At 45.4% G+C, this 25250-nt stretch overlaps 1 protein-coding gene across 1 annotated transcript in view; it reads right to left on the minus strand.

Moving 5' to 3' along the window:
• Positions 1-25250, minus strand: part of LOC129077043 (guanylate cyclase 2G-like) — a 41650-nt gene that overhangs the window by 5621 nt on the left and 10779 nt on the right. Inside the window, exons 6-18 of the mRNA XM_054581223.1 lie at positions 23865-24000; positions 22691-22800; positions 22629-22643; positions 21828-21991; positions 19432-19569; positions 17153-17236; positions 16309-16413; positions 15716-15787; positions 9242-9407; positions 7728-7883; positions 3737-3914; positions 2266-2406; positions 811-1003 (exon numbers count right to left, since the gene is read on the minus strand). Of these exons, the coding sequence (XP_054437198.1) occupies positions 811-1003; positions 2266-2406; positions 3737-3914; positions 7728-7883; positions 9242-9407; positions 15716-15787; positions 16309-16413; positions 17153-17236; positions 19432-19569; positions 21828-21991; positions 22629-22643; positions 22691-22800; positions 23865-24000 (1658 nt within the window). The remainder of the gene's footprint in view (positions 1-810; positions 1004-2265; positions 2407-3736; positions 3915-7727; positions 7884-9241; positions 9408-15715; positions 15788-16308; positions 16414-17152; positions 17237-19431; positions 19570-21827; positions 21992-22628; positions 22644-22690; positions 22801-23864; positions 24001-25250) is intronic.

Here is a 25250-nt window from a genome sequence, read left to right on the forward strand (position 1 = left end):
GGGCGAGGGGGGGGGGCATCACTGAGGATGTGTCACTGAGGAACATGACTACACTGTCCCCCAAATCTCCCTGGCCCCAGGGCCACAGCAGAGTCCTAGAATCATGGTCAGACCGGCGCTCTGTGGCTGCCCACCAGGTATGTGTGGACATGTGCCATGATCCGACCTCACCTGATAAGTCAGAAAACACAAGTGGCCATCACCAGCACCCGCCAAATGAAGGCACTTGATCAGTTTTTGTTATCCTCTCCCACAATCAGTTTCACCCTAGGTGACCCTGTTCATACATCCTGAGTGGCACCAAGCAGGTGGTTGCTGTCTCATCTTTCACTCCAAGTCTGACAGTCTAAACTTGGGATGTTATCTTCCTTTCAATTGCTAAGGATCACAGAAACAGAAGTGAGACTCACACAAGATCCAAAGACAACCTCTAAAGAGGAGTGGACCTTCTGAATCTCTTTGAATCTGCAGGCAATATATTCTGCAGGGAAATGGAGGAATAAGCCAGGAGAAGGTCAATGCCTCTTTTAGAAATGAGTTTACTGTAAGATAAAATTATGGAAGGAAACAGAGGGAACAGCTGATGCTTCTTGACAAGGGCACACATCTGTGATTAATCAAGCCCTTCTCCAAGAAAACAAACAGGAATAAAATATTGAGTTTCTGCCATGAAATGGGATAGACCGCCAGCCTGAAGCCGAGCTCTGCTCCTGGCTGGCGTCTCAGGCTGGGTTCAGCCTCACTTCAGTCCCAGGGGCCAGCCGGCAAGGGGCACATATTCCCTCACAGCCTGGGTGCCAGGCAGCTTACCTTGTACACATCGTGATTTTTAATGATGTTATCAAACAAACAGTAGAGGTCGTTGAGGAGCTTTACAACTTGCAAAGGGGAGCTGAGAGAACAGAGTTTTGTGAATCCAACAATGTCAGAGAAAAAGATGGTCACAGATTCAAAATGTTCTGGTTCCACAGACCTTCCCGCTTTGAGCTGATCTCCAATGAAGCTGAAATCAGAGAAAAGAATCATTATTTAACAGCATCATATTCATCTTTTCCCCTCCAGGCCCCTACAAAGTCACCCCAGTAGACCCTTCAGTGGGTTAGGTTTTTGATTAACAAAATCCACCATCTTAATGGATTCGTTTGACATCTGTTTTTCTACCTGCATTTTGCCAAAAGAGAGACTTTATTTGGGGTACAGGAGAAACAGGTCATATAAATGCCTTTACAAAAACATTTTTCTCCCTGAGGGTACTTTATTTTCCCCTTTGGTTATAGAGTTTGATTATAAATACTCGGTCTGCAGATGTGGAAGCAAATGTAAGCATTCACCAATCCATAAATCAATATTTTTACTGCAATCAACCCTTCTCACATATATATATATTCCGATCCTCAACCCCGTTTCTTTGTTCAAGACATAGGAAGGGTGCAGGAATTTTAACAGCAATGCTTCTTCCAAGCGTTTAGGGAGTGCACAGGTTAAAATAGAGTCAATAAGGAAATAAGTTTTGAATCTAAAGTCATTTGAATCTAAATACATATTGTATTGTGCAAAGGTTTTGGATGTACAACTGAAATGCCGGGAATGCAGCAATTGACTGGCTGTATGGAACTACACCGCCATCTAGCGGTCATTCTCCTGTTGGTGCACCCACCATCTTCCCCGCAAAAGACCTACTATTCATCACTACTCTCATCGCCCCAAGTCAAGTCTCCCTTCCATCACCATTTATCCTCCCTTGGCCCTTTACCTTGGGGTTGTCAACATACAACACAATATACAAATGACTATTAAAAAATCGTCTCCAAAGACCCCCATTCCTAACCGAAACACCAAGTGCTTGGATTTTGTAGTCATTTGACATGTATGAATGAATGAATGATCCAGAAGTAAAACATCTCATTTTGAGAATGTTTAGGTAGCATGTATTTTAAAGATTGAGAGCAAAAAGGTTGAATAAAGCAGGCCAAGTATATAAATAAACACCCAATTCAAACAAAAATACATAAAATTTCTAGAAAAAAATTAAAATTAAAAAATAAAAGACCTACACTATTCCTATGGATTCTAGGGTCCATGTCTCTCTCTCCTTTTATGAACGGTACCGAATTACATGCAAAATGCTTGACCCATTTTAAAAGAACCTGATAGACTCTTAGGAAAAAAGAACAAAGAAAATATTCTCTCCACTTGGAACCTGAGAGGGGTCGCTGCTGTTGCTTCCTGGGTCCCTTTGCCAAGGGCCCCAGTTTTCCGGCACACCTGGGCAGGATTGTGGACAGAAGCTTATCCACCTTCCTCTTCTCTGCCATCAGCTGGTTGGTCCTCTCTCCCACCACCTCCTCCAGGTGGTTTGCGTACACCTCCAGCTTGCTCACCATACTGTCTAGTATGCTCACGTGGCTTTAAAAGAACGCAGACGTTAACAGCTTTTACCAAGAACTTTAGGACCATAGTAGAGCACCACTTCCAACCTTACATTCCAAGAAAACGTCTCGCCCTTAAGGTTTCCTCCTTGAGGGTTGCCAATGGACGGCAGGGAAGGGACTGTGGCAATGAGGCCACGTGGCAGGACAGAGCCTGCCCTTTACCAGCTGTGTTCTTCCTGTGCCCTTTATGCCTCTGAATCTCAGTTTCTTTATCTGGGAAACGAGGATAATAATAGATACCTTGCAGGGTGGTTCTAAGGATTTGGGGACATCTTAGATACAAGGTACCCAGGGCCATGACTGGAACCCAGCAGACACTCAGCAAGTGCTGGCCTTGGCTGGCCTCCCCCACTTCCCATCATGCTTCATGCCACTGTCACAGCCCATCACAAATGCAGACTTTAGCACAGGTGATTCTTTACTTTCTTTTCAGAAGACAGACATAAGGGACACTTCTAGGTCCTACAGACTCTTTAGAAGGGTCTTCAGAGAAATGGAAACTCCTCATCTTTCAGATAAGGAGACTGAGGCTGACAGGGGAAATATACTAGCCTTGACACCGAGGACCATATTTTCTAGGTAAAAAGTCAGGACATATCATCTGACCTGGCACATACCATTTAAAACTATTTTGATGTGGGAAGCGCAGAATACGGGGCTGTTGTGTTGAGAATGCGTAGTGAAATGACAAAATCGGGAGAAGATGCCTGACCCCCTGCACAGGGTTTCCTAGACCAACTCAAGCTCCTTCTAGCATGGCTGAGCCTGCAAATGTTCAGTGTGGCAAAAGGTGATATGGTCGTCCTGGTTTGAAGCAAGTTACTACGGAGAAAATTGAGAGGCATGAACAATGTAATTCGATAACCTACTTAAGGTCGGTGTATAATGCTTTATTGCGTGGTTCAATCCTGACTGCGTCGTCATGACCCTGGGGGTGCTGGTTTGCAAGAGATTCTGAGGCCACGTGACAGACCTCCCTGGGAAAGAGGGTCTCGGCGGGTTAGTGATGTCTGGAATGGGCAGAGGAGGGCAATGGAAGTACGACCCATTTTTTGCAACATTTGGGAAATACAGGGAGAATTTATCGGTCCACTTTCTCCAGCATGTAGCACAGTGCTTTTCATGTGGTCAGCATTGACTGAGTGTATGAGGAAGGGCGGGAGGGAGGGACGGAAGGAAGGAGAGAAAGGTGGGGAAGGGAAGGAGGGAGTGAGGGGGGCACACAGAACCACCCACAGCCATACCGTTTCAAAATTCTAATGGATAAATGGGTAGGAGAAAATTCTGTGGCACATCTAACTCACCCTTCGGGACTGGCTTCTCGTAGAATTTTCTTGATGGCAAGGAACGTGGGCCTTTTCTCTGGAGACTCATCCCAGCACGCCCTCACCAGGACCACGATCTTTTCACTGCCCTTCTCCTCTGATAGGGAAGGTCGGAGTGGAGCAGATGCTGTGGGGTCTCTGATTTGGCGGATGATTTCTGTTCATTTTGGATTTAGACAGGCCAGTGTCGGGACTTTGTGGCATTTAGTACGCTTCATTTTAAACAGATGTGCTCCTAAATTTGCAAACTGAGTTTCCAAGTAAATTTAACAGATTAGAATTTCAGAGATATCTGAATATTTTATACTTTCCTGAATCCTCTTGGAAAACGAGGAATCTAAATGAAAACCATTAGTCACCCCTGATTAATCTGTTTTCAGATTAATTTCTTTCTAATAAAACTTTTCTTAAAGTGAAGCATCTCTGCAGGATTTCAGAAGTGTATAAGCACTTCATATTAGACATCCCCAAAGTGTGATACAATGTTGTGGTCCATAAATGTTACATAAAAGACATTTTAACAAATATTAAATGTTACCTACACACCCTGCCTGTGTGTCCAACTTTATAAACCTACTTTCCTTCACTTTCTCACTGGCTTCTACAAAAATGTATTAAATAATCTGCTTAACTAGGTTTTTTCAAAGAGGTATTTTGAGGACAATGTACACATGTTTTGGTATGAAAATACTGTTAGGTACAACAATATGGATGAATCTCAAATGTATATTATTAAGTATAAGAAGCTAGTCTGTAAAGGCTATAGTCTCTATGATTCTGTTTATGTGACCACTAGAAAGGGCAAGATTATAGAGACAGAGAACCGGTCAGAGGCTGCCAGGAGTTTGGAGAGGAGAGAGGGCTGAATAGGTGCCGAAGGACCAGAACTGTGTTTAGGGTGATGAAACTGTTCTGTATGGTCCTGTAATGGCGGGTGTGTGACACTACCTATTTGCCAAAACCCATAGAACTTTATAGCATAGAGAGTGAGCCTTAAAGAATGCTAAATTAAAAAAAATATATCAGTTGGGAGACTGGATGGCCCCAAGGTAGAACATGGACTTATGACACAACGATATAACTGCATTACCAATGTGTGACATGACCTCGCTGAAGGGGGCGCAGTGCGGGGCGGGGGGCCGCCCTGAGAAAGTTTCGAAATGACCAGGGACTATAGGACTGAAGACAAAAGGAACTGTTCATAGTTAGCACATTCCTGTTGGTGAGAGCGCTTCTCGGGGGTACACAGATCAACAAGCCTGAAAGCACTGTACACATATAGGGGATTGGACCGTAAGTTAATGGATGCTGGGAGCCAGGGTCTCACTGTCGCAAAGGGAGGTTATGGATAAGCAGTGAGGGAGACTAGAATAAATGAACCGTGGGGTAATGACATTGGAGATGTCAGTTATGAACCCGTGCTTAGCTTAATGTAAGTACAGCTGTGTAGATAGAGATACGCTCGTGTATACACATACAAGTTAGTCTAAACACACATCAGAAACACTTGGCAGGGGGCTTGTTAAAACACAGATTCCAGACTCACCTCCACAGTTTCCAAATCAGGAGTTCTGGTTCAGGGCCTGAAAATGTGCATTTCTAACAAGCTCCCAGGTGATGTGGCTGCTGCTGGTCCAGGGACAGCACTAGACCAGTGCTTTGCAAACTGTGGCTCTTCAGCACCACCTGGGAACTTGATAAAAATGCAAATACCCAGCCCTTCTCCCAGACCTACTGAGTCAGAAACCCTGAGCATGGGACCCAGAAATTGTTTTAACAAACCCGGCAATTCTGATGCCCACCAGCACCTGAGAACCACGGGTCTCGTGTGTGCAGAGAATCAGTATTCACTCAGATCCCAGCACACAGGAGTATTTGTAGGGAAGTTAATGACAGAAGCTTGTGGTCCATAAAGCAGACACGCACTCTACTTTCCCTGGTTGCAGTGCTGTGTACACACACTCCCGTGAGGCCGGCTCTCATTAACTTTGCGAGCAGAGGACCACACTGAGGGGGAAATGTACTGACTGTCCTCTGTCTTCCTAGCCCCACCCGGCTAGGGGCGGCTTAGCTGAGCGAGGCGGGTGGGCTCCTGCCTGCCTGGGCTCAGCCTGGGAAGACCTGTGTCGCTGCTTGTTCCCAAAGTCCGACGCGCCTAGATCTTGGATGAACCGTTTTGCATTAGTCTCGCCTCTGTGTCACTGAGCCATAAATCAGAAACTGGAATCTACTTTCAAAGCAACTACATACATTCAGAAAGGCTCCTGACATGAAAAAGGCTCCCAGGAGTGCCTTGTGATCTAAAGATGAGACTTGAGTTAGGCCATGGGGCTTGGACTAGAAAGGGTCGGCAATGAGGAGAAAAGGGGGGGAAATCGAGAGAGAAAGGTGGGCTGGGTATCCACAGAAATTCACACACACATGTATCCCTGTCTTCTCTCCAGGATGGTGGTTCTCAGCCTGGGAGGCATGTTGGCATCACCTGGGAGCTGCAAAAACCCTGTCGCCCAGGGAGGCGTCAGAACCCCTGAGGCTGAGCATCAGGCATCGGTAGTCGTTCCGGTTCCCCGTGTCTGACTCCAATGGGCAGCCAAGAAGGAAAATAACAGTTCCAGTGGGTTATATTTTTCTAATCTTGATCAAATTTTGTTCCATTTCCTACTAATTTTATCCTTAATTCTCTGGTGGAATGTGTTAAGAGATAACCTAGCCCCACCCCACCCCCCAAAAAGCTTGAATATATGCTTTGTAAGTGTACAATTGGGCAGCACTTACCCCCCAAAAATCAAATATATTTTAAATGCATTTATTTATTCATTTTCATGGACAGGAAACTATCCTGAAGAAACATTCACCTATGTCCCCAAAGATGCAAGGATGCTCACTGGAGCAATTTGTCACAGCAAAAAACGGCAAACCACCAAAATGCATGTCGATCAATAATACATGGCACATCCTTACAATGAAAAATTGTGTAATCCTTCAGAGAGAATGAGGCAGATTTGCATATGCAAATATGAGGTGAGAGATACTCAGGCCGTGGGAACAGCCTGTGCAAAGGCTTCTGCCTGTGCAGAAGTGCGCCTGGCACGTTGGAGGCACCTGAATGCAGCCAGTGTGATCGAGCGGAAAAGCCATGGGGAATGGAATTAGGAAGGTGCAGTGGGCTGAATGCTGGTCCCCAAAGACAGGTGTCCATGTCCTAATCCCCAGAAGCTAGGGCTGTGACCTTATTTGAAAATTAAAAATAGGTCTTTGCAAATATAATTGTCTTGGATTAAGGAGATCACCTTGGATTATCCAAGTGGGCCCCAATCCAATGACAAGCATCCTTACAGGAGACAGACAGCAAAGAGAGATCTTGAGGAGGGGTCAATGTGAAAACGGAGGCAGATTGGAGCCATGCGGCCTCAAGCCCAGGAAGGCTGGGCAGCCAACGAAGGCTGGATGGAGCAAAGAATGGGTCGGCCCTTATGCTTCTAGAGGAAGCTCGGCCCTGTCGAACCCTGATTTTGGACTTCTAGCCTCTGGAACTATGAGAGAATAAATTTCTGTTGTTTCAAGCCAGCCTGTAGGCTTGTGGTGACTTATTACGGAAGCCTTAGGACACTAACATAGGTCACCGAGGCTGGTTTAGAGGCCTCTGGTGGTCGTGTAGGCCATTGTGAAGACTTAGTTTTCACTCCCCAAACGGGAAGACAGGGGAGGATACTGCGTGGAAAAGCAACACAATGTTACACATTTTCTAATAGGATCTGGCTGCTGTTATAGAGTAAGTTACATAATTCTGAGTGCCTTGATTTTTTTAATCAAGTTGCAATCATTCTCTAATTCCTTAAAAAATGAATAAAAAAATAAGAGTGCAATAAATTGTAAATTCATATACATGTAATAAAGCAATCAATAAAACAAGCCTTTGCAAACTAACCCTGATAACCAAAGCCTGCCCAGGAGATGCTCCCCACCTTACCGTCCGGGGTCTCGTCACGGTCGTCAAAAGGCCCATGGTCCTGCTGGTGAATCAGCTCCCTCATCAGAACAGCAAAGCTGTAAACGTCTCCCTTTGGGGTGCCCGACCAGGGCACCTCTGGGAGCCGCAGCAGCTCCGGGGCGGTCCAGTAGAGATCTGCAAAGCAACAAGGTGTTGGCCCGCAGTAAGAGAGCTTCCAGGCAGAACTAGAAAGCCACCCTTTGTATCTCAAGGACGCTCAAGGGGTATGAAAGCAGCCAGCCCCAGACAAGTCAGCCCCCATGGAGCCTGACTTAGAGGGCACCGAGGGGCCTGAGCACGTGACTACAGAGAAAACAACCAGGGAGCATGGGCACCAACAGGTTAACAGTGGTTAACTCGTGGGTTTGCAGTGACGGGTGGTTTTTCTTTTCCTTTTCTGGACTGCCTACATGACATTAAATGAATCAGTTTAAAGTGAACAATTTAGTGGCATTTAATACATTCTCAATGTTGTGTAACCACCACCTCTACCCAATTCCAAAACATTTCCATTCCCCAAAGTAAAAGCTCGTACCCTTTATGTAGTTTTTCTCCTTGCCCTTTATCCCTAGTTCCTGAAAACCACCAGTCTGCATTTTGTCTCTAGATTTATCTATTCTGGATGTTTTATACATTCACGTTTATTTGCAATGAGGTGTATAGGTTTATGTTATTATAGGTTACAGTCATTAAAACAAAATCTATTGGAAGATGGAGAAGTAGGAGTGGCTTCTAGCAGGTTTTTCAATTGCCCCTTTGTCTTTCTCTGTAAAACACATCCTCTCTCACGTCACAGAGCCTCCTACACAGGCTCAGCAAAGCTGCTGGCCATGACCAGTGGCTCCAGGGAGAGGCAGTCAGGGCTGAGGGCACTGAGCTCAACAGAGCCCGGACAAGTGCGAGGTGAGACTCAAGAGCACTCAGTTGACTCTGGACACGCAGGGAGAGTGCCCGAGCCTCAGCCAGTCACGTGAGAAGGAGGGGTGGACTCCCGGCGGTGAGTCGTACCAGAACCACTTGGGAGCTTTTAAGAACAATACGATGTCCAGGCCCCATCTTCTGATTCAGCGGGTGCAGTGTGGGACTCAGCCACCTACATGTTTTTCAAAGCTTCTCAAGTAACACAGAGAGAATGGAGGACTGCTAAGCTTCATTCCTAAGGTGCGCAGCAGATCATCGTTCCACACAGAGAAGGTAGGAAGATGTGATGGGATACAGAGGGCTACAGACAAGGACAGTGACTTGTTTCAGGTCACCCCGCTGAGCCAGGATGACAACTGGTTCTCCTAACTCAGGCATCACACTAGGGACTCCTGCCTCCAGTTCTCTTTGCCTTGGCTGAACAGAACAGCCCCATGCCACCGAAGGAAGCTCCAAAGGAAGGCCCACACGTAGCCACCTGTGCACGTGAGCATCAGGACGCAGGAGTGGGGTTAGGAACCTCTTCGCCACTCTGCCCTTAGCTGGGGGTTCCAAGATCTGCCAGTGGTTACCTGAGTGGTCCATCGTTTTCTCATACGTTCTGTACGTCCGGCCATACTTGAGCTCCCACAGCCCAAATCCTGACAGCTTCACCTGCATCCGACCATCCACCAGGCAGTTGGAAGGCTTCAGGTTCCCATGGGACCTCAGTGGGCTCCTGTGAAGGAACAGCATGCCCTGGGAGAGCGAAAATGATCAAGTGAATTAGAGCAGGTGCCGACGGACACCAGCAGAGGGGGAGACAGGTGGAAAGGAACACAGGTGCACAGACCCAGCATAGGGGACAGAGATACTCTGTTCATTTGTCCAAGAGCCACGGACACAGCCCCTGGGCACGGACACCCAAAAAAGAAGAAGACAATATCTAGTCCCTCAGCATGGAACCATGAAGGCAAGAGCAGCTTCAAGTAAATATAGCCTAGTGGTCAGGCTCCTGAGTTCAAATCCTAGCTCAGCCACTTAGGAGAGGGCACGGCCCCTCATCCCTGTCAGCTTCATTCTGCTCATCAACATGGAAACAACAATGAACCCTACCTCACAGGGCGGCTGTGGAAATTAGATGTAATAATGCACGTGAGACATCAGACACAGTGCATGACACAAAGTAAATAGCCACTTAAATTGTAATGAAACATTTCTATAAATACGATAAAGTATGTGTGCTTAAGGTTAGGGGATGGAGAGACTGCGCGAAAAAGGACGCATGGACATGGGGGGTGGGGGCAGGTATTCGGGGACTAGATGGTAATGGGAGAAAAATACAATAAAGATTAAGTTTTTTAAAAAGAAAAAGCTTTCCAAGAAAAGTGAGTCAGAAAGGCAGTGATATAAGAGCCAAGACCTGGAAACAACCTAGATGGCCTTAAACCAAAGATGGGATAAAGATGCGGTACATATAGACAACGGAATGCTAGTCAGCCATAAAAAATGTCATATTGCCACTTGCAACAACAGGGATGGATCTTGAGTATCATGTTAAGTGAAATAAGACAGAAAAGGACAAGACCCACATGCTTTCACTCATACGTGGGATATAAAATAGAAAGCAGCAAATGAAGAAGACAAACTCATAAATGCAGACCATGGTTACCAGAGGGGAGGGGGGCGAGGGGAAGATAAAGAGGGTAAAGGGGGTCGAAAGCGTCTTGACGGAAGGAGACGCGACTTCAGGTAGTGACCACAATGCAATATACAGATGATGTGTTATAAAACTCTCCCCCTGAAACGTATATAATATTATTAAATAATGTCACCGCAATAAATTTAATTTTTTAAAAAAGAAAGGCAATGATCTTTCTCACTCAGCAAGGAGATGGCATCGGGGGGCGGGGGGTCTTTCCTTGGGCAGAGTGGGTTTGGAGAAAGACTTAGAGCTGAAGAGGGAAATGTGATTTGGGAAGGACAGGTAGAAGAAGAGATCAAATTGGAAAATGAGAACTGTCACATCTGAAACATGATTAGAGAGACAGATGGTTGCATTTCTCTCATGTTTGCAAGGGCGGACCTAGAAGTAGTGAAATGAAGGTTGAGGGAAAAAGGTTAACTGGGACCCACTGTTTGTCACTTTGGTTTTTCATTTCCTTACTTTCCTTAATGGCTTCATGAGAAAGCATTTAAATAATATCCATTTAATATCACCAGTTTCTTGGACTTAAAATACTGACATAAAGGCTCCCTATATCTTTAATCTACTTTCACCAAATCATTTTTATTTTTAAGTTTAGAGTGCTAACCGTATGCCAGGGAGCATCCTAAGTCCCTTACTTAACCTAGCTCATGTAACCCCTAGCAACGTGTAGAGGCTCATGTTACAGGTGAGAAAGGGGAGAGATGAACCTGGCCCAGCTCGCAGTCGGCCAGCAGTGGAGCTGGACTGGAAATTCTGCAGTGTGATTCCCGAGTCCGGCCCCCTGACCAACTGCTCCTTTGCTGATAAAAGAAGCCTAAGAAGGGCAGAGAGCGAGAAGTGATTATTTCATTTCAGCCACAAGGCTCCATGGACACATAGACTGTCATATGGATTCGTGATGAATCCATAAATAACCATGAACCTTTGTTTTGAGGCTTGCTCCTCACTTCACATTGAAGTACAGCGAGCAGGGTACCTTATATATCGTATCGCATTTACCTTTCCTGAGGGAGGTTAATATTCTCCTTCTCTGTCTCACAATGAGGAAACTTAGGGTTTTTAAACCGCTCCCAAGGAGTTGGCGGGGAGCGTGGGGGGCAAGCTGGGATACAAACCCAGACTGGGCTGCCTGCGAAACCCAGCTTCTGCTAAACCACTGGATTTTACTGTTTCCAGCACCCTGGGTGGTGGTAGAGGAAGAGGAGGGTGCGTCACAGTGCACCTAATTCTCGTAACATTCTTATACAGGAACAGCCAGGTTCAGATGAATCTCAAGCCCAGCTGAGAAGGGGGGAAGTCACCCTTGGAGACGGCGACGAGGGGCACGGGCCCTCAGTGTTCCAGCAAGGAGGAGCATGTGGAGGGCTCCTGAACAGACTACTGCACCCAGAGACAGGATCCTTGGACCTCCTGGGCACCAGCTCAGGGACTCACCTCTTCCTCCAGCCGTGATGCCAGGCTGAGTCACTGTCTCACTTTAGCAAGCACCCTCGGCCAATATTGCCTTAGAAATACAGGCTAATGCAGAAAGTAATAAGGAAACATACAGGACAATGAATACACCACCTTTACCCTCTCCCCCCCAAAATCAAGAGGTTGTATTCCTTTATCAACGTGGCTTGTTTGTTTTTGTGAGGTAATGAAGGTGAATCACATTTTGGGAATGCAGCCCACTCAGCTGGACCCGGAAGGGCCTGGCTGGAGCTCTCTGGAACTTCCCTGGGAGGCACCCGCTGGCCAGGCCTGGGCTTGAAATCTGGGGAGACCTGTGTCCCATCCAGAGTTCTCACCGACCTCTCAGAGACCCCTCCATGCATCAGGACTGCCCTGACACGCACGACCGTCCCTTGCCTTGCTAGTGCCAGGCCACACCGGGCATGAGGCATTTTACATTCCGGTCGCCAGCAATCCTCCCTGACGTCAGGGATGTTAGGAGAGCTCATTCCATTAGGACATGAACTGCTTGTTTGGGGCTCCTCCAAATCTCAGGTCTGCAGCCCTCTCCGGGGGGTAGCACATCTCTCTCTGCTGTGGTGGTGGTTTTTCTAGCTTGATGGAAATGCGTGAGTACATGAACACTGTCAGAGAACAAATTGAACTATGAGACGCACACAATTGATATGCCAGATGTTATGCATTTTGGCAATTCTATCACCTACCCATCTGCTAGTTACGTTTATTTCCTTATTAGAAAGTTGGGGCCGGCCCACAGAGCTCCTACCCCTGGATCCTGCACCTGTGCTCTCTGGTGCTTGGCAGGGAGGAAATGTAGCAGAGCCCAGCTCTGGACACAGACTGGCTGTGAGCTCTAATCTGACTCTTACCTGCTGGGCAGGTCACGTTACCCAGCTAAGGCTCATTTTTTTCCCTTGTGAAATGGAGTAAATATTAATATTGGCACTGGAGTAGGTAAATTAATAATCAAGTTCATTGTGAATTACTTAGAGTGTTGTCCACTGGAAATAAAATGCAAGCCACATGTATAATTTTTAGTTTTTTCATTAAACAGGTGGAATTATGTTTTAAAATACAGCTTATTTAACCCTATGTATTAAAAATCTTATTTTAACATGTAATCAATATAAAAATATTAGATATTTTATTTTTGTTTTTTGTTGGTTTTTTTTTTTACTAAGTCTTCGAAATCTGGCATAAATTTTACACATGTAGTATATCTCAATTTGGACAAGTCATGTTGCCAGTATTCAATAATCACATGTGGCTGGTGGCTACTGTATTTGGAGAGTGCAGACTTATCCCACAGCATTGTTGAAGGAACAGAATAAGAAAGTGAGTGTTTTTCAGTATTAGTAATGGAGTTATCTGTGACAGTAGTAACACTACTGGTCCTCCTAATACTGACAATATTTATTGGGTGCCTTTAGTGAGGTACGCATGGTTCTAACCATTTTACATACCTTAGTCCTCCTAACAACCCTATGAGGTAGGTACTCTTGTTATCTATTTTATTCACAGGGAAACTGAAGCTCAGGGTAGTTAAGGACACCTGCTCAGTAAGTAGCAAAGCCAGGCTTGAAACCCCCAAGACAACTTCTAGGCCAAATGCTCTCCATCCTCTTAACCCATTAGGACTTCTCTTCCTTAGAAATGGAGGCCCATCTCTAACTCAAGAAGACTATTATATCTCCAAAGCTTGTTCCCAGGCTGGCCCCACTGGTTGAACTCTTTGGGGACAGAAGAATGAGCCTCATTCCTCTGTGCCCCCCATGCCCAGAATCAGGGTTGACCAAAATTAGGTGCTCAATTAATATACTTCCATTATTTTGAAAAGTCTGTGGCAACCCAGAATCTCTCTGACACCTGGTATAGGAGCGGTTCTGGCCAAATGGACATCAGGAAAGGAGTTGTTTTTATGATTGGTCTGTGGTGGCCAGAAGCACAATCTAACTACAGAGCTTGGCCCAGTGCCTGGCTTCATGTCAAAGTCGCCCATGGCAAAACTTTAAGAAATTACTTTTAGTCCCCTTTCAAGGAATGCTGGCCCAAATGTGCCTTGGCCTAGCTCACCGTGACTTCCTTAAACAGCTCCATCATGTGCACACACCAAAACAAGATTCCAGGCTGTCCTTCTGGCATAGAATAGGGGACAGACTCCGTGACCTAGAGTAGCTGATGCTACTCGGGAGATTTTCACCTTGAATTATCATTCTCATCCACCTCAGCATTACTCCAGAGAAACCTTTGGCTTAATGCTTCTTGATAGCCAGAATGCCCACACTCAAAAGGTTAAATCTGTTGGGCATTCATTCCTTGGTGAGAATTCACTAGCTTTCTCTTGACATTCAATATGATGATGTCAGCTGTTTTGAATGGGACAGGAGACACATTGGAAGTCTAGAGTACTTCCCTGGGTTTGCTGGGTAGGGAAGGGAAAAGTGGGTGAAGGGCAGGAGAGCGGAGCCAGAGTAGGAGTGGAGGCCACATCATATTCTATTTTATAGCTGTACCACCTCCACTTCAATAATTTTGTATGTACATTTCCTATTTTCTTTTTTTCTCTAGCTAGATTTTAAGCCCCCTAAAGTTAGATACAAGACCTTTTTTTCCTACAAAGGTGCCCAGAGTAAGATAAATCATTAACAAATAGCTGCTCAGTAAAGTTTCCTGAAATAACTGTGTTGGCCCAGTGTCAACTCAAAGACAAGGTTTCTGTTTGTCTAAATTCCTTCCGCTTAAGGCCTAGGAAATCAAAGTTCTCACAAGGCCGTTAAGACTCAGCTTCTTAGAAACAAAGAGCAATTAAATCCTCGAAAAAGACAAGCCTTTGCATATCAACAGGCCAACATCATCCATTCACCTATATGGAGGCTGAAGTCTACAAAGGGGAACAAAAGTCAAAGTCACTCAATGAGTCACTGGCCCTATACTCTAGAAGGGCAGAGCTTTTTCACCTTTGTATCTCTCCCAACACGCAGGCTGGGTGTTGCCCATAGGAGTCTATTGGCTGATGAATGGACTGTTGATTGACAGATGTTGGCCAGCTCTGCTGGTTGTCAGACTGAGGGGCTTCCTCACCAGGACCCAATCCAAGGTCACTAGCTTGGTCTTCTCTGTTACGGTAAGAACAGAGGCGGTGAGTTTAGAAAGAACAGCTGTATTCTAGTCCAGGTTGGAGAGATCAGCCTCAGGTTCACACTGACATGGCCCGTCGGACTTATCTTCCACCTGTGAATGGGGATTACTGACTAGATCTACCATGTATCTTGTGAAAAGTAAGGAAATTAACATATACAGGTGCTGGGAAGTATTGGGGCCTAAGTAAATATATTTTAGCTATTATTATTATCATCTCTTTTACAGCTACTACAGGCCTCTTTGCCCAAAGTAAAAATTCTGCCTGCTTATTTAAATTCACAGAGTTGCATCCCTTGTGAACAGCTTTGTGGGTATTGTGACTCTGATCCCCACTTTCTGGGGAAAGGAATTGAGGGCCAGGGAAAAGGAAAGAGTATTAGGAATCCTTCCTCTAGTTGCTTTATGTTCTAGTAATTAGATTTTCTTTTCAGTAAAAAGTTCTATCCTTAAATGTAAATACTATGATTTTTCCTGATTTGGTAAACCTAGCATCCCTTCCAACTTTAATATAAAATAGTTTAGTCTCTTGATATTTACTTGAGATCAAGGAGAGAGAAAAGAATGGAAAATATGATTGAAGTGGTGTATTTTTTTTTTTTTTTGCAGTGGTAGATTTTAGAAGTGGGATCACTTTGTTTGAAGAGGAGATTAGAGAAATACCAGAATTTTGGGAAAATTCTGGTTTGATTTAATCCACCACATAAGACAATTCAAAAACGCTGTGGTATTTGTTCTTTAAAAAAGTTTATGTCATACTCACATTGACTATGTCATATGCAAATGAGAGCTTGAATATCCAATCCATTTCATTATCAGAATTTCTCAAAACATCCTGAAAACACAATTATTTAAAATATCACCAGTTATTCAACCTGAAGCACATTGAGCTTCATGGGTTAAATGGGTTTGGTTCTAAAATGTTGGATGGTTTTGATCAAAACTAATATAACCTGAAGACAGAGCTGAAAAATTTTTCAGGAAATACCATAACCTGACTCAATATTGAGAAAGTTACGCAGTCTTGAGTTTTACAAACACATCCTTGTTCCTGACATAAAGTGGATGGTCACCTACCAAGGGTAGGATGGGCCCAGGAATGCAATTTAGGGGTAGTTGTGACAGCTAAGGAGATGAACCCAAGGTCCGATGCTTTCCCTTCAGAACACAGGAAACCAGACACTTGGCAACTCTGCGGCTAATCTGATCCCCTGCAGGCAGCCCAACAAGATAATTCAGGTCTTGCAATTAGACCAGAAAGGAAAATGTTCTTGTACGAAGGGACAAAAGCATGGATAAGGTTCTTCATGAGCCACTGCCAATCAAACTTAAGGTAAGATTTGCTATTTTACTTACCTTAAGACTTCCTTTTTTGCAATACTGAGTGATAATGCAGATGTTGGGTGGTTCTGTACAAACACCAAAGAAGGGAACAATATTTTCATGCCTCAATCCATACACCTGAAAATAACAATTGTAATAATACCATATGATTATAGTATGTCTTCTGTGCTAGGGACTATTCTACGTGTTTTACAATGCTTTCAGTTAATTCTCCCAAAAACCCTGTGAGTAAGAACTTCAACTGCTTCCATTTTACAGATGAGGAAACTGATGTTCAAAAGGTAAAGTAACATGTTGAAGATCATACCACTTGTTAGTGGCAGAGCTGGGAGGATAATACAGACAGTCAGCCTTTGGCACATAAACAAGAGGAATAATCAAAGTCTAACCTTAGCCACAGGGATTGACTAAAACCAAGTCACAATAAATAGACCCAGCTGTGCTTCCTAGTGTTCACGGCTGTCCACGCCAGTGTGTGGGCCATGACAGATCCCAGATTCGGAGCACGAAGTCACACCCCATGAACCTGACTTCCTCTGAGGACCAGGTTCAAGGGAGGTGGGCAGCCATCACAGATACAAAGACTAAAGATGCCGAATTAAGGCCAGGAAGAATTAAGGAAAATCAGCAAGGCTAGAAGGTATCCTAGGCCTCAGGTGCCTGAGTCAGGCCAAGAAGTCTGAGTTCTAAAGCCTGGGCTTTTTTGGAAGTGTGTATGGTGAGCCAAGTAAAGGAAGCTGCTTCCCACCCCTGCTTCTTTACACAGGGACCCCTCCCACAGCAGGTGAGGCAGGGATCTGGCAACGAGGGCCAGAGAACAATGCCACTTTGTCTCCTCCCAGGGTGGGGGCCTCACCAGCCGGATTTCCTGCAGCACAGACGGCTTCCTGATCCAGGCTTCTGCTTGGTCACCGACATAGCAGATGGCCACATGGTTTCCCTAGAACCATAGACAGAGTGGAATGTTCTTAACCTAAGGTGATCCAGAAAAAGCTCTACTCAGAAGGAGCTAGGGTGGGGATCAGGAAGACAAGGAAGAAATCAGTATATGAAAAGGATCTCCAAGCTCCTCACCACGCAAATCAGCCCTAGGGTGGGTGGCACTGCGCTACTCCATGCTCTGAGCTAGGTGCTCAGCTAGGCACTGAGCTAGCCTACGTGCTAGCACTGTGCTACCCTAGACACTGAGCTAGCTGCTCAACACACAAGATCCCATTTAATAGGCATCACAGTCCTGCAAGGTGGGAATGATCAGCTCATTCCAAGATGGGATCACTGAGGTTAGGTAACTTGTCCACAGTCACACATTTGTAGGCAGTACAGCCAGAATTGGGACACCCCATTATCTTTCAGAGGAATACTGAGTTGAAGTCATAAGAGTAAGTCTGGAGTCAGGTACCTGATTCAAAGACCACTCCTACCACTTACTACCTACACAATGTTGAGCAAGGGATTTAACCTCTCCAAGCCTCCATATCCTCTTCTGTAATGGAGATTAAAAATAATACTAATCCCATTGTATTATTGTGAGGATTAAATCTTCAAATATGTTAACACTGTCAACTAAATGCTTGGCACATACCAAGTTTTCAGTAAATGGCCTATCTTATTGTTAGTACCTATTGAGTCTGCTTTTAGAGAGTCACTTAATCAATCACCACAAAAATATACTGTCGCCTGGAATGATCTGGGTAGAAGAAGAGACAGAATCTAGACACAAAAGAAGGTAAGCCTCAGTATGAATTAAATGTCCACCCAAGATCTGCCACGTTTGCTATGGGATTAATTGCAAAGACCTCAGGACTATGATGAAAATTCTGAGGAGGAAGGGATCCCTCCTCAGAAGTGGGACGAAGGAAAGGCTCCTTGGAAGAGGTGATGCTTAAGCTGAACAATGAAGGATAAGAAGGTTCTAGATGGGGGAGGGGGCAGTAGGCATGGTGTTGCCTGAAAGTGAAACATACATGGCATAATCAGCAAGATCAACTGGATGAGTATAGGATGTTGGTTAAGGGGTTCTGAAAGTAGGCTGGGGCTAGGCAATAAAGAGCTGTGAGCCTCTTGTTAAAGGGTTTAGAAACTTTCATACAGTCAACAGATGTGGGGAACCCAGTGATGGTATTTGAGGGAGAGGAGGGGGAGCATTTCGGGAAGATTAACCAATAACGACATGCCATAGATCATTGGCTTCCATCTCCAAGTGGCTAGTGGACTGTGATATATCAATAGTTTTATATGAATGAGGTCCCCTGGGTTTTATGGGTGATAATATCCAAGGAGATTTTTTGTCATTTGAAAACTCAAGCAAACATGTAGAAAAATAGGTTTAGTTGCCTAGGCAATGATTTGGCCCCGATCTTTGCTAAACCCAATTTAAAGCAAGGAGCAAGTCTTCCCTTGCTTGGAGCTTTCTGCCCTTACTCTCTGGGACTTCCCTTTCAAAGAATAAATATGGATTTTTTTTTTTCTTTACAAAATTACTCTCCAGGGCACTTGACCTTCTGAAAGAGTGCTAAGCAGAGACAGCCACCGCAGTTGAGCCCATGGACGGGAGGGTGAGAGGGGCAGGCAGGAACTGTTGCAGGATTCAGCAGGTACCAGTTTATCCTGTGGAAGCAGCAATGCCCATGACTGGTCATCAGTGCCAAAGTACCAAAAATGAAATAATCCATGCTCTCGGACTCTGCTGTTCAATAAGATGGCCACCAGCCCCATGGGGCCAATTAAGTGAAAATTATGTAAAATTTAAAATTCCGTTTCCCAGTCACTAATGTTTAATAGTCACATGATGGCAGTGGCTACCATCTTGGACTGAGCAGATGTGGAATACTGCACTAGTCACAGGAAGTTCTAATACAGAAGCCAGCACAGGAATCACCGAGGAGTTGGGTAGGAAAAATGCAGATTCTCAGGCCCTGCCCCAGACCTGCTGAATGAGAATCTGCATTTGAACAAAGGCCTCCAATGACTCATAGGCGTGTTAATGTGGAGAAACAGGAGTCTGGGGCCGGAAGGCTATGTGGAGTTTCCTGGGAGGATGCCCTCCTATTCAGAATGCCCTGTCTGGCAGAAAGGACATTCAGAGAACAGCACAGAGACACACACTTCATGCAGCCACCTTGCTCGCAGAAGTACCTGGTACAGGCCTACTGGGGCATAAAGGAGTTCTTCCCCCTGCTGGCTCTTGACAAAGGAGCCGAAGTCCCCAGAGTGCATCACGCCAGATGCATTGCTGTTGTTCCCTCTCGACACAGGTGTGCCTCTCTGGGATGGCTGTAAAACAGGACACAATCCGGGTGCTCTCAGGAACAGAAGAAAGTAATGAAGAGACTGTGCATTTTGTAGATGAGGAAAATGAGTTTCAAGGGAGAACCAGGATCGGAACCTTGATCTATCTGAACAGAGGTGTGATTGCCTAACTGCTACACGCATCACTCTTATGTCTGTACCACCATGGATAGTGTCATGGCTAAGAGGACAGGCTCTGGGGTCAGACTGCCCAAAGTCAAATTCTGGCTTTGGCACTTAACTAGCTGTATGATCCGATGCCAGAGTTATTTTCCTAAATAAACATCTAACCATGTTACCTCTTGGTGTAATATGCCCAGCACCTCCCTACCACCTAAGAGATGTCTTTAAAGCAAAGAAACCTTGTTTTCTAAGGAGAGTCTTCCCTGGAACTCTAATGTAGAAACCAGGGAGATCAGAGCTGCTTTGGTTGAAGGGGGAAGAGGTGGGTTCAGAATTCCGCCCATGACACTTATACCCTTAATGTATTATTCACCCCATGAGTAGACCAGTGAGCCCCACGGTCCTCAAGGACATTTGAAAATGACTTATTGGTAAACCCCAAACTCCTGGTCTTAGAATTTTGGAGCCTCCCTGACTTGGTACCTTTCTGCCAAGACAGCTCTTTTTTTAAGGGAAAAAAAACTCATTTATTGAATAAATAGTACATGCATGAATATCAATAAGAAGAAACTAATTCTACAAACTACAATTTGGAAAATAAAGCCAATATAGCAGGAAAAAATATGCGTATCATTAAAGGAATGCTTGACTTTGGCCCATAATAAATTCCTTATCTTTACAATTACCCTTAACGTCTATTAGAACAAAACTGTATTCCTAGGTTTAATTTTAGTACTTCTTATAAAAGCAACAACATTCTAGATAGAACACTTTTATATTTTTTTGCTTTGAGATATTTAAGATTCACACATCTGTTCTGATGTGTAAATTCTGATTCAACAGTAGCTTGTCAAACCTGTTCTTCTCTTAATATCTTGAGTAACATGTACTGCTGAACAAGTTCTAGCTGAAATTGTAAAATTGCTGACCTTTTTTTTTCTTACTGATTTTAGAAAGAGAGGGGAAGGGACGGAGAAATATCGCTTTGTTGTTCCACTTATTTATGCATTCATTGGTTGATTCTGGTATGTGCCCCAATCAGGGATCAAACCCACAACCAACCGAACTTACCTAGGCAGGGCTGTAAAATTGCAGATCTTTGAAATAAAATTTATTTCAGTTTTGGGTTTTTAATAAATTGAGCTGAAAGTAAAATTGACCCCCCTCTCTGTCCCTCCTGGAACAAAGAGCCCTTATTAAAGAATAAAACCTCAAGTCTATCTTTCTAGTCTAAAGAACATTTCTTACTAACATTTCTGGTTAGGCAATAAATGTTCCGGAACAATCAGCACAGGCTTTCAAAGATGACAGCGTTTGATATCAGTAACAAAAACAAAAAGGAAAGAAAGAAAAGACATATAAAAATTTCAAGCTAAAAAAATATGCATAAAAGACAGTCATGGCAGTACTTTTGGAAGTTATGTAAATGTTATATATTTATCAAATAATGCCATGCTTATTAAACACATGCCAAGCCTTCCGGCCCTGAGCACTGCACACCTTGGCATACCCTGTGTTACTTCTCTCCTGGTTACCACCAGCAAATCCGCTCTTCCCAAATGTCACCTCCTCTCTGAAGCCCTCATAATGCTGAGACATTGAATCCCCTCTATCTGCAAGGCTCCTTTCTCACCGTGCAGACACCTCTTGGAGCACATGCCTTCCTCAGATTGCATCTCATTTGTAGTGCACCTTATGTGCTGAGCTATGTTTGGCCATAGTAGATGTGCAACCTGTGTGTGTTGAGCAAATGAACCTTGTTGCCATAGTCATCAGTAAATGAAAGGAGTTACTACGGCTTTGAAAATAACGAGATGCTTTTCGAAAAACAGCTTTAACATGAGAGCTTCCATCCACAGGGTAATGGAGCTGACGGGAACTTTAGAGACCAGCTGATCAGTCTAAGTATTCAGAGACCAAGGCCCAAGCATGATGTTCCCAGAGGTATTCAGCAAGGAAGTGGTAGGCCTAGAACCGCAACTCAGGGATCCAGACTCTCTGTTAAGTGCTCACTTTATAAATGGATCAGCCTCTGCTCCCATAAGCTCCTGGATGAGGTCCATCCACAAATTACCAGAAGTTAGCAGGAAAGGGGACGTCTGGGCCGGGTGTGCTCTTACCTTGTTTGGGGGCAGAATGGTGATGTCATCATAAATGATCTGCCACCAAATGTCTCTATTTTGCCTCTGCCGTTTTCCTTTCTGCATCCTTAAAATCAGACCTACGATGGCAGTTCCCAAGACGGTAACCAGGAAGGTCATCACGAGGATCACAGCAGTCGCACCTGGGGGGCACAGACACACCATCCCTCAGGCCTGCCTGGGAGCAGAGGGGAGAACATCCCTGCCCCAGCCTGGCCCTGCCAAGCAGGGGCCTCAGAGGCCACCTGGGCACGGGGCCAAGAGAGGATACACTGAGTGCCCTCAGCCTTGCCTCTCCCAGAAATGCTTTTCTGACCCCTCCCCGGGTCCCATGGCAGCTGTACTCACTTCCCCCTCTGTATGGACACTTTCATTGCAGAGAAATAATAGTGATGACTTCTAACACCACACCGCCTTTTATTAAACATTTACTATGTGCTCTCCTTGGAGTTGTTTCTCAGGTATATGATCCATCAAATTCCAGGGCTGGTCCCCTAACCATTGGGAACTACCTCCTTAGAAATGAGGTTCCTGACCCTCAAACCTCAGGAGCTGAGTTTCCCTAGAGCAGAGGTTCTTAACAGGGGAGGAGGGTGATGTTGCCTCCCTAAGGAGTATAGGGAACCTCTGGAGATTTTTTGGGTGTTTGCAAATGGAGGGTACACCTGGAATCTAACAGGTGGAGGCGGGGATGCGGCTAAGTAGCCTACAATGCACAGGACAGTCCCCTCTACACCCAAACAAAGATTATCCCACCCAAATTGTCAATAGTGCTGTTGCTATTGAGAAGCCCTGCTATGGAGAATCCTCGCCTGCTCTGTTCTCCAGGTGCCCACACTGACCTGTAAAAGCGAACTCACTTTCACAGAGCTCATTGTAAAACCCACAGCCGTGTCTGTCTGCAGAAAGGGAGCCATGGGGCCAAGTAGTAGTGGAGAAATTCCTCATGGGTCTTTAAAAAAACAACACAAAAAAAACGACAATTAAAGGTCAGTGCCCATTTGATTTATTCTACCTGTCTCTACCTCAGGTATAGCAAGGGCGAATGAAACACACATGTCATTTGCAAAAAGCAGGTCTTGGTCCCTTAATTCAAATGTCTGCTGACCCATCCAATTTTCCCACCTCACCTAGACTCTTCAAATCCAGCCTTCAGGTAATCTAATTCATGGGAAAGCAATATCTTTTAGCAGGGTAGAATAGCTGATTCAATCTTTTGATTTAAATCATGTCACTTCTGATTTCAACAATGCTGTGCCAATTCTCCTGTTTCTCCCATGTTTGATATGGACAAACCTTGACATTTCACAGACTGAAACATCTCCCCCTGCTTGCAGAACGTCTGTTCCTACAATCCTGAGGACCTAGTCTGCCATGGTTATTTTATTTTATTTACTGGGCCAACCCAATCCGATACATTAAAATTCCTTAAGAGTAGGAGAGAAAAAATGTCAAATCGAATCTGGATTGGGGGTGGTGACGGTGGGGGCAAGCAGAAATTGAATTAAGCTTTCAGTTTCCTTTTAGTTTTCTCATTGATTTTTAACTGAGAACAAAAACAAAGACTTTTTCCAGGGCTTCCTGAATGACGGAAATCCAGGATGGCACCCAGATCCGGGTGTCCACAGGGCTATTTTGGGGTCAGGCTGACCTGAGGAGTCCATTTCCCTGGCTGTGCTCCCAACCTCTAGGGGGCACTGTGTTGTTCCTGCCCCTGCCCTCTCCACTCCCCACACCCCTTCCCCACAAAGCCAGGGCTTCTGAGTGTGATTTTCCCTGCTGGAGCATCAGAAGAGGTGCACTTAGTAGGTATTGTGTTTTGAAACACAATCAGGGGCGAGATCACCTTAAAGACCCAAAGCCAATCCTTATGAGTTCAGAGAGGACCAGAAAACATGTGGTGGATTCTAGGAGCTGGATCCCCAACTGGTCTTCCAGTAAGACCCCCGGCCCTCCCTCTTCTCCCAGATCTTTTCCTGTGGCATGATCTAACATGAAGACATGTCCTGCTAGTACCTGATTGTTTTCTGGTAGCTGTCATAGTGAAGAACAGGAAGAAAGAGCGACCCGTTGCTGGATTTCTGTAGGGCATAGACCGAGTAATCCATACACCGTTCTCCCTGGGAGTCCACAAACACTGGGCCGGTGATTCCTGGAAAGAGAGTAGGTTGTACGTGGTAAGGACGACTCAGAGGAACTCGTGACTTGAACTCATATCAGCAGAACGCCCTCCCTAGCAGCCCCTTCAGCAGGCAGATGTAAGGCCTACACTGGCTAGGCCCATCCAGCTTTAAAAAAAGTTTCCAACTAACACCTAAGATTTATGTTCCCTTAGAACAATTAGATGTGGCGAAAAGAGGCCAAAAGACATGGAGGCAGCTGGCCAGCCTAGGGACAGCTGCCTCCTCCAGGTGCTACAATCCTCCTTGCCCCACCCCCAGGCTCTGGAGCTGGTGTTTGCAGGCTTTGTTCTCCCCTGTCGTCCTGGTTTGGTTTGGGCTCAGGCTTTGGCATGGTGCTCAGTCCGGGCCCCTCTGTGTTCTTTGTTCTCCCTTAGGGTGTGGTCAACCCCAGGCACAAAACACACATTCTAGATCCTGGATGCAAGCACAGCTCTCCCACACCCTGCGCTAGAACCTGTGGTCTGATACAGGACATACTGCGATGTATTCCCCTTGGGGGCAGGACACAAAATGACCATTTATTGAGCACCTATTAAGTGCCAGGCACTGCTGGGTCATAGTGGTTTTTTCACATGCCTAATTCCAGCTGTCCCTGAAGATGTGGGGCCATCATCCACTCCTAACAAGCAAGGCCTAGAGGCAAACCCCCTAGTTTCCAGAGACAGAAGAGGCATGCGAATGGAGCCGCAAGGGCCCACCGTGTTCTTCCCACCCCCACGTGACCGTGTTGTGCACATGCGCGCTGGCGTACTTCCTGTGGCAGTGGAGCCCGCTCCCTCCAAGGTTTGCACAGGGAAGGGGCTAGAGCCAGTGCATCCACCAGGGGCACTGCTCTTTGTGTCGTTTGATCACTGCGTGAAGAGGGGATGGAGCCTCCATTTTCTAATTTGGCCTCCTTAAACTTGGGCCTCTACCCGATTTGGGTCAAGGCTTTTCGCACTCGCTAGTTCTGTGGCTGTGGTCCTGGACACCATGGCAGAAATGAGCACACAAAACAGAGACAGATACCCTGACTCTGTCAAGGGCCAGCCCTGCATCCCAAAAGGGAGCAGAAGCCAATTTGGAAGGGGTGGGGGGACCTCCAGCGCCCCAAAGTGAGATGGCCACTAAAGGGACTTGCTGCCCTCCACACACACCCTTAATTAGGAATTTCTAAAAGAGCAAGAAAGAGAAAATAAATGACCTGGCAGAGGGGATTAAACCAAGAACAAGAAGAAAG

Source organism: Pteronotus mesoamericanus, unplaced genomic scaffold (genome assembly GCF_021234165.1).
Source record: "Pteronotus mesoamericanus isolate MK-2021 breed Mesoamerican mustached bat unplaced genomic scaffold, CSHL_Meso_final contig_657, whole genome shotgun sequence".
Lineage (NCBI taxonomy): Eukaryota > Metazoa > Chordata > Mammalia > Chiroptera > Mormoopidae > Pteronotus > Pteronotus mesoamericanus.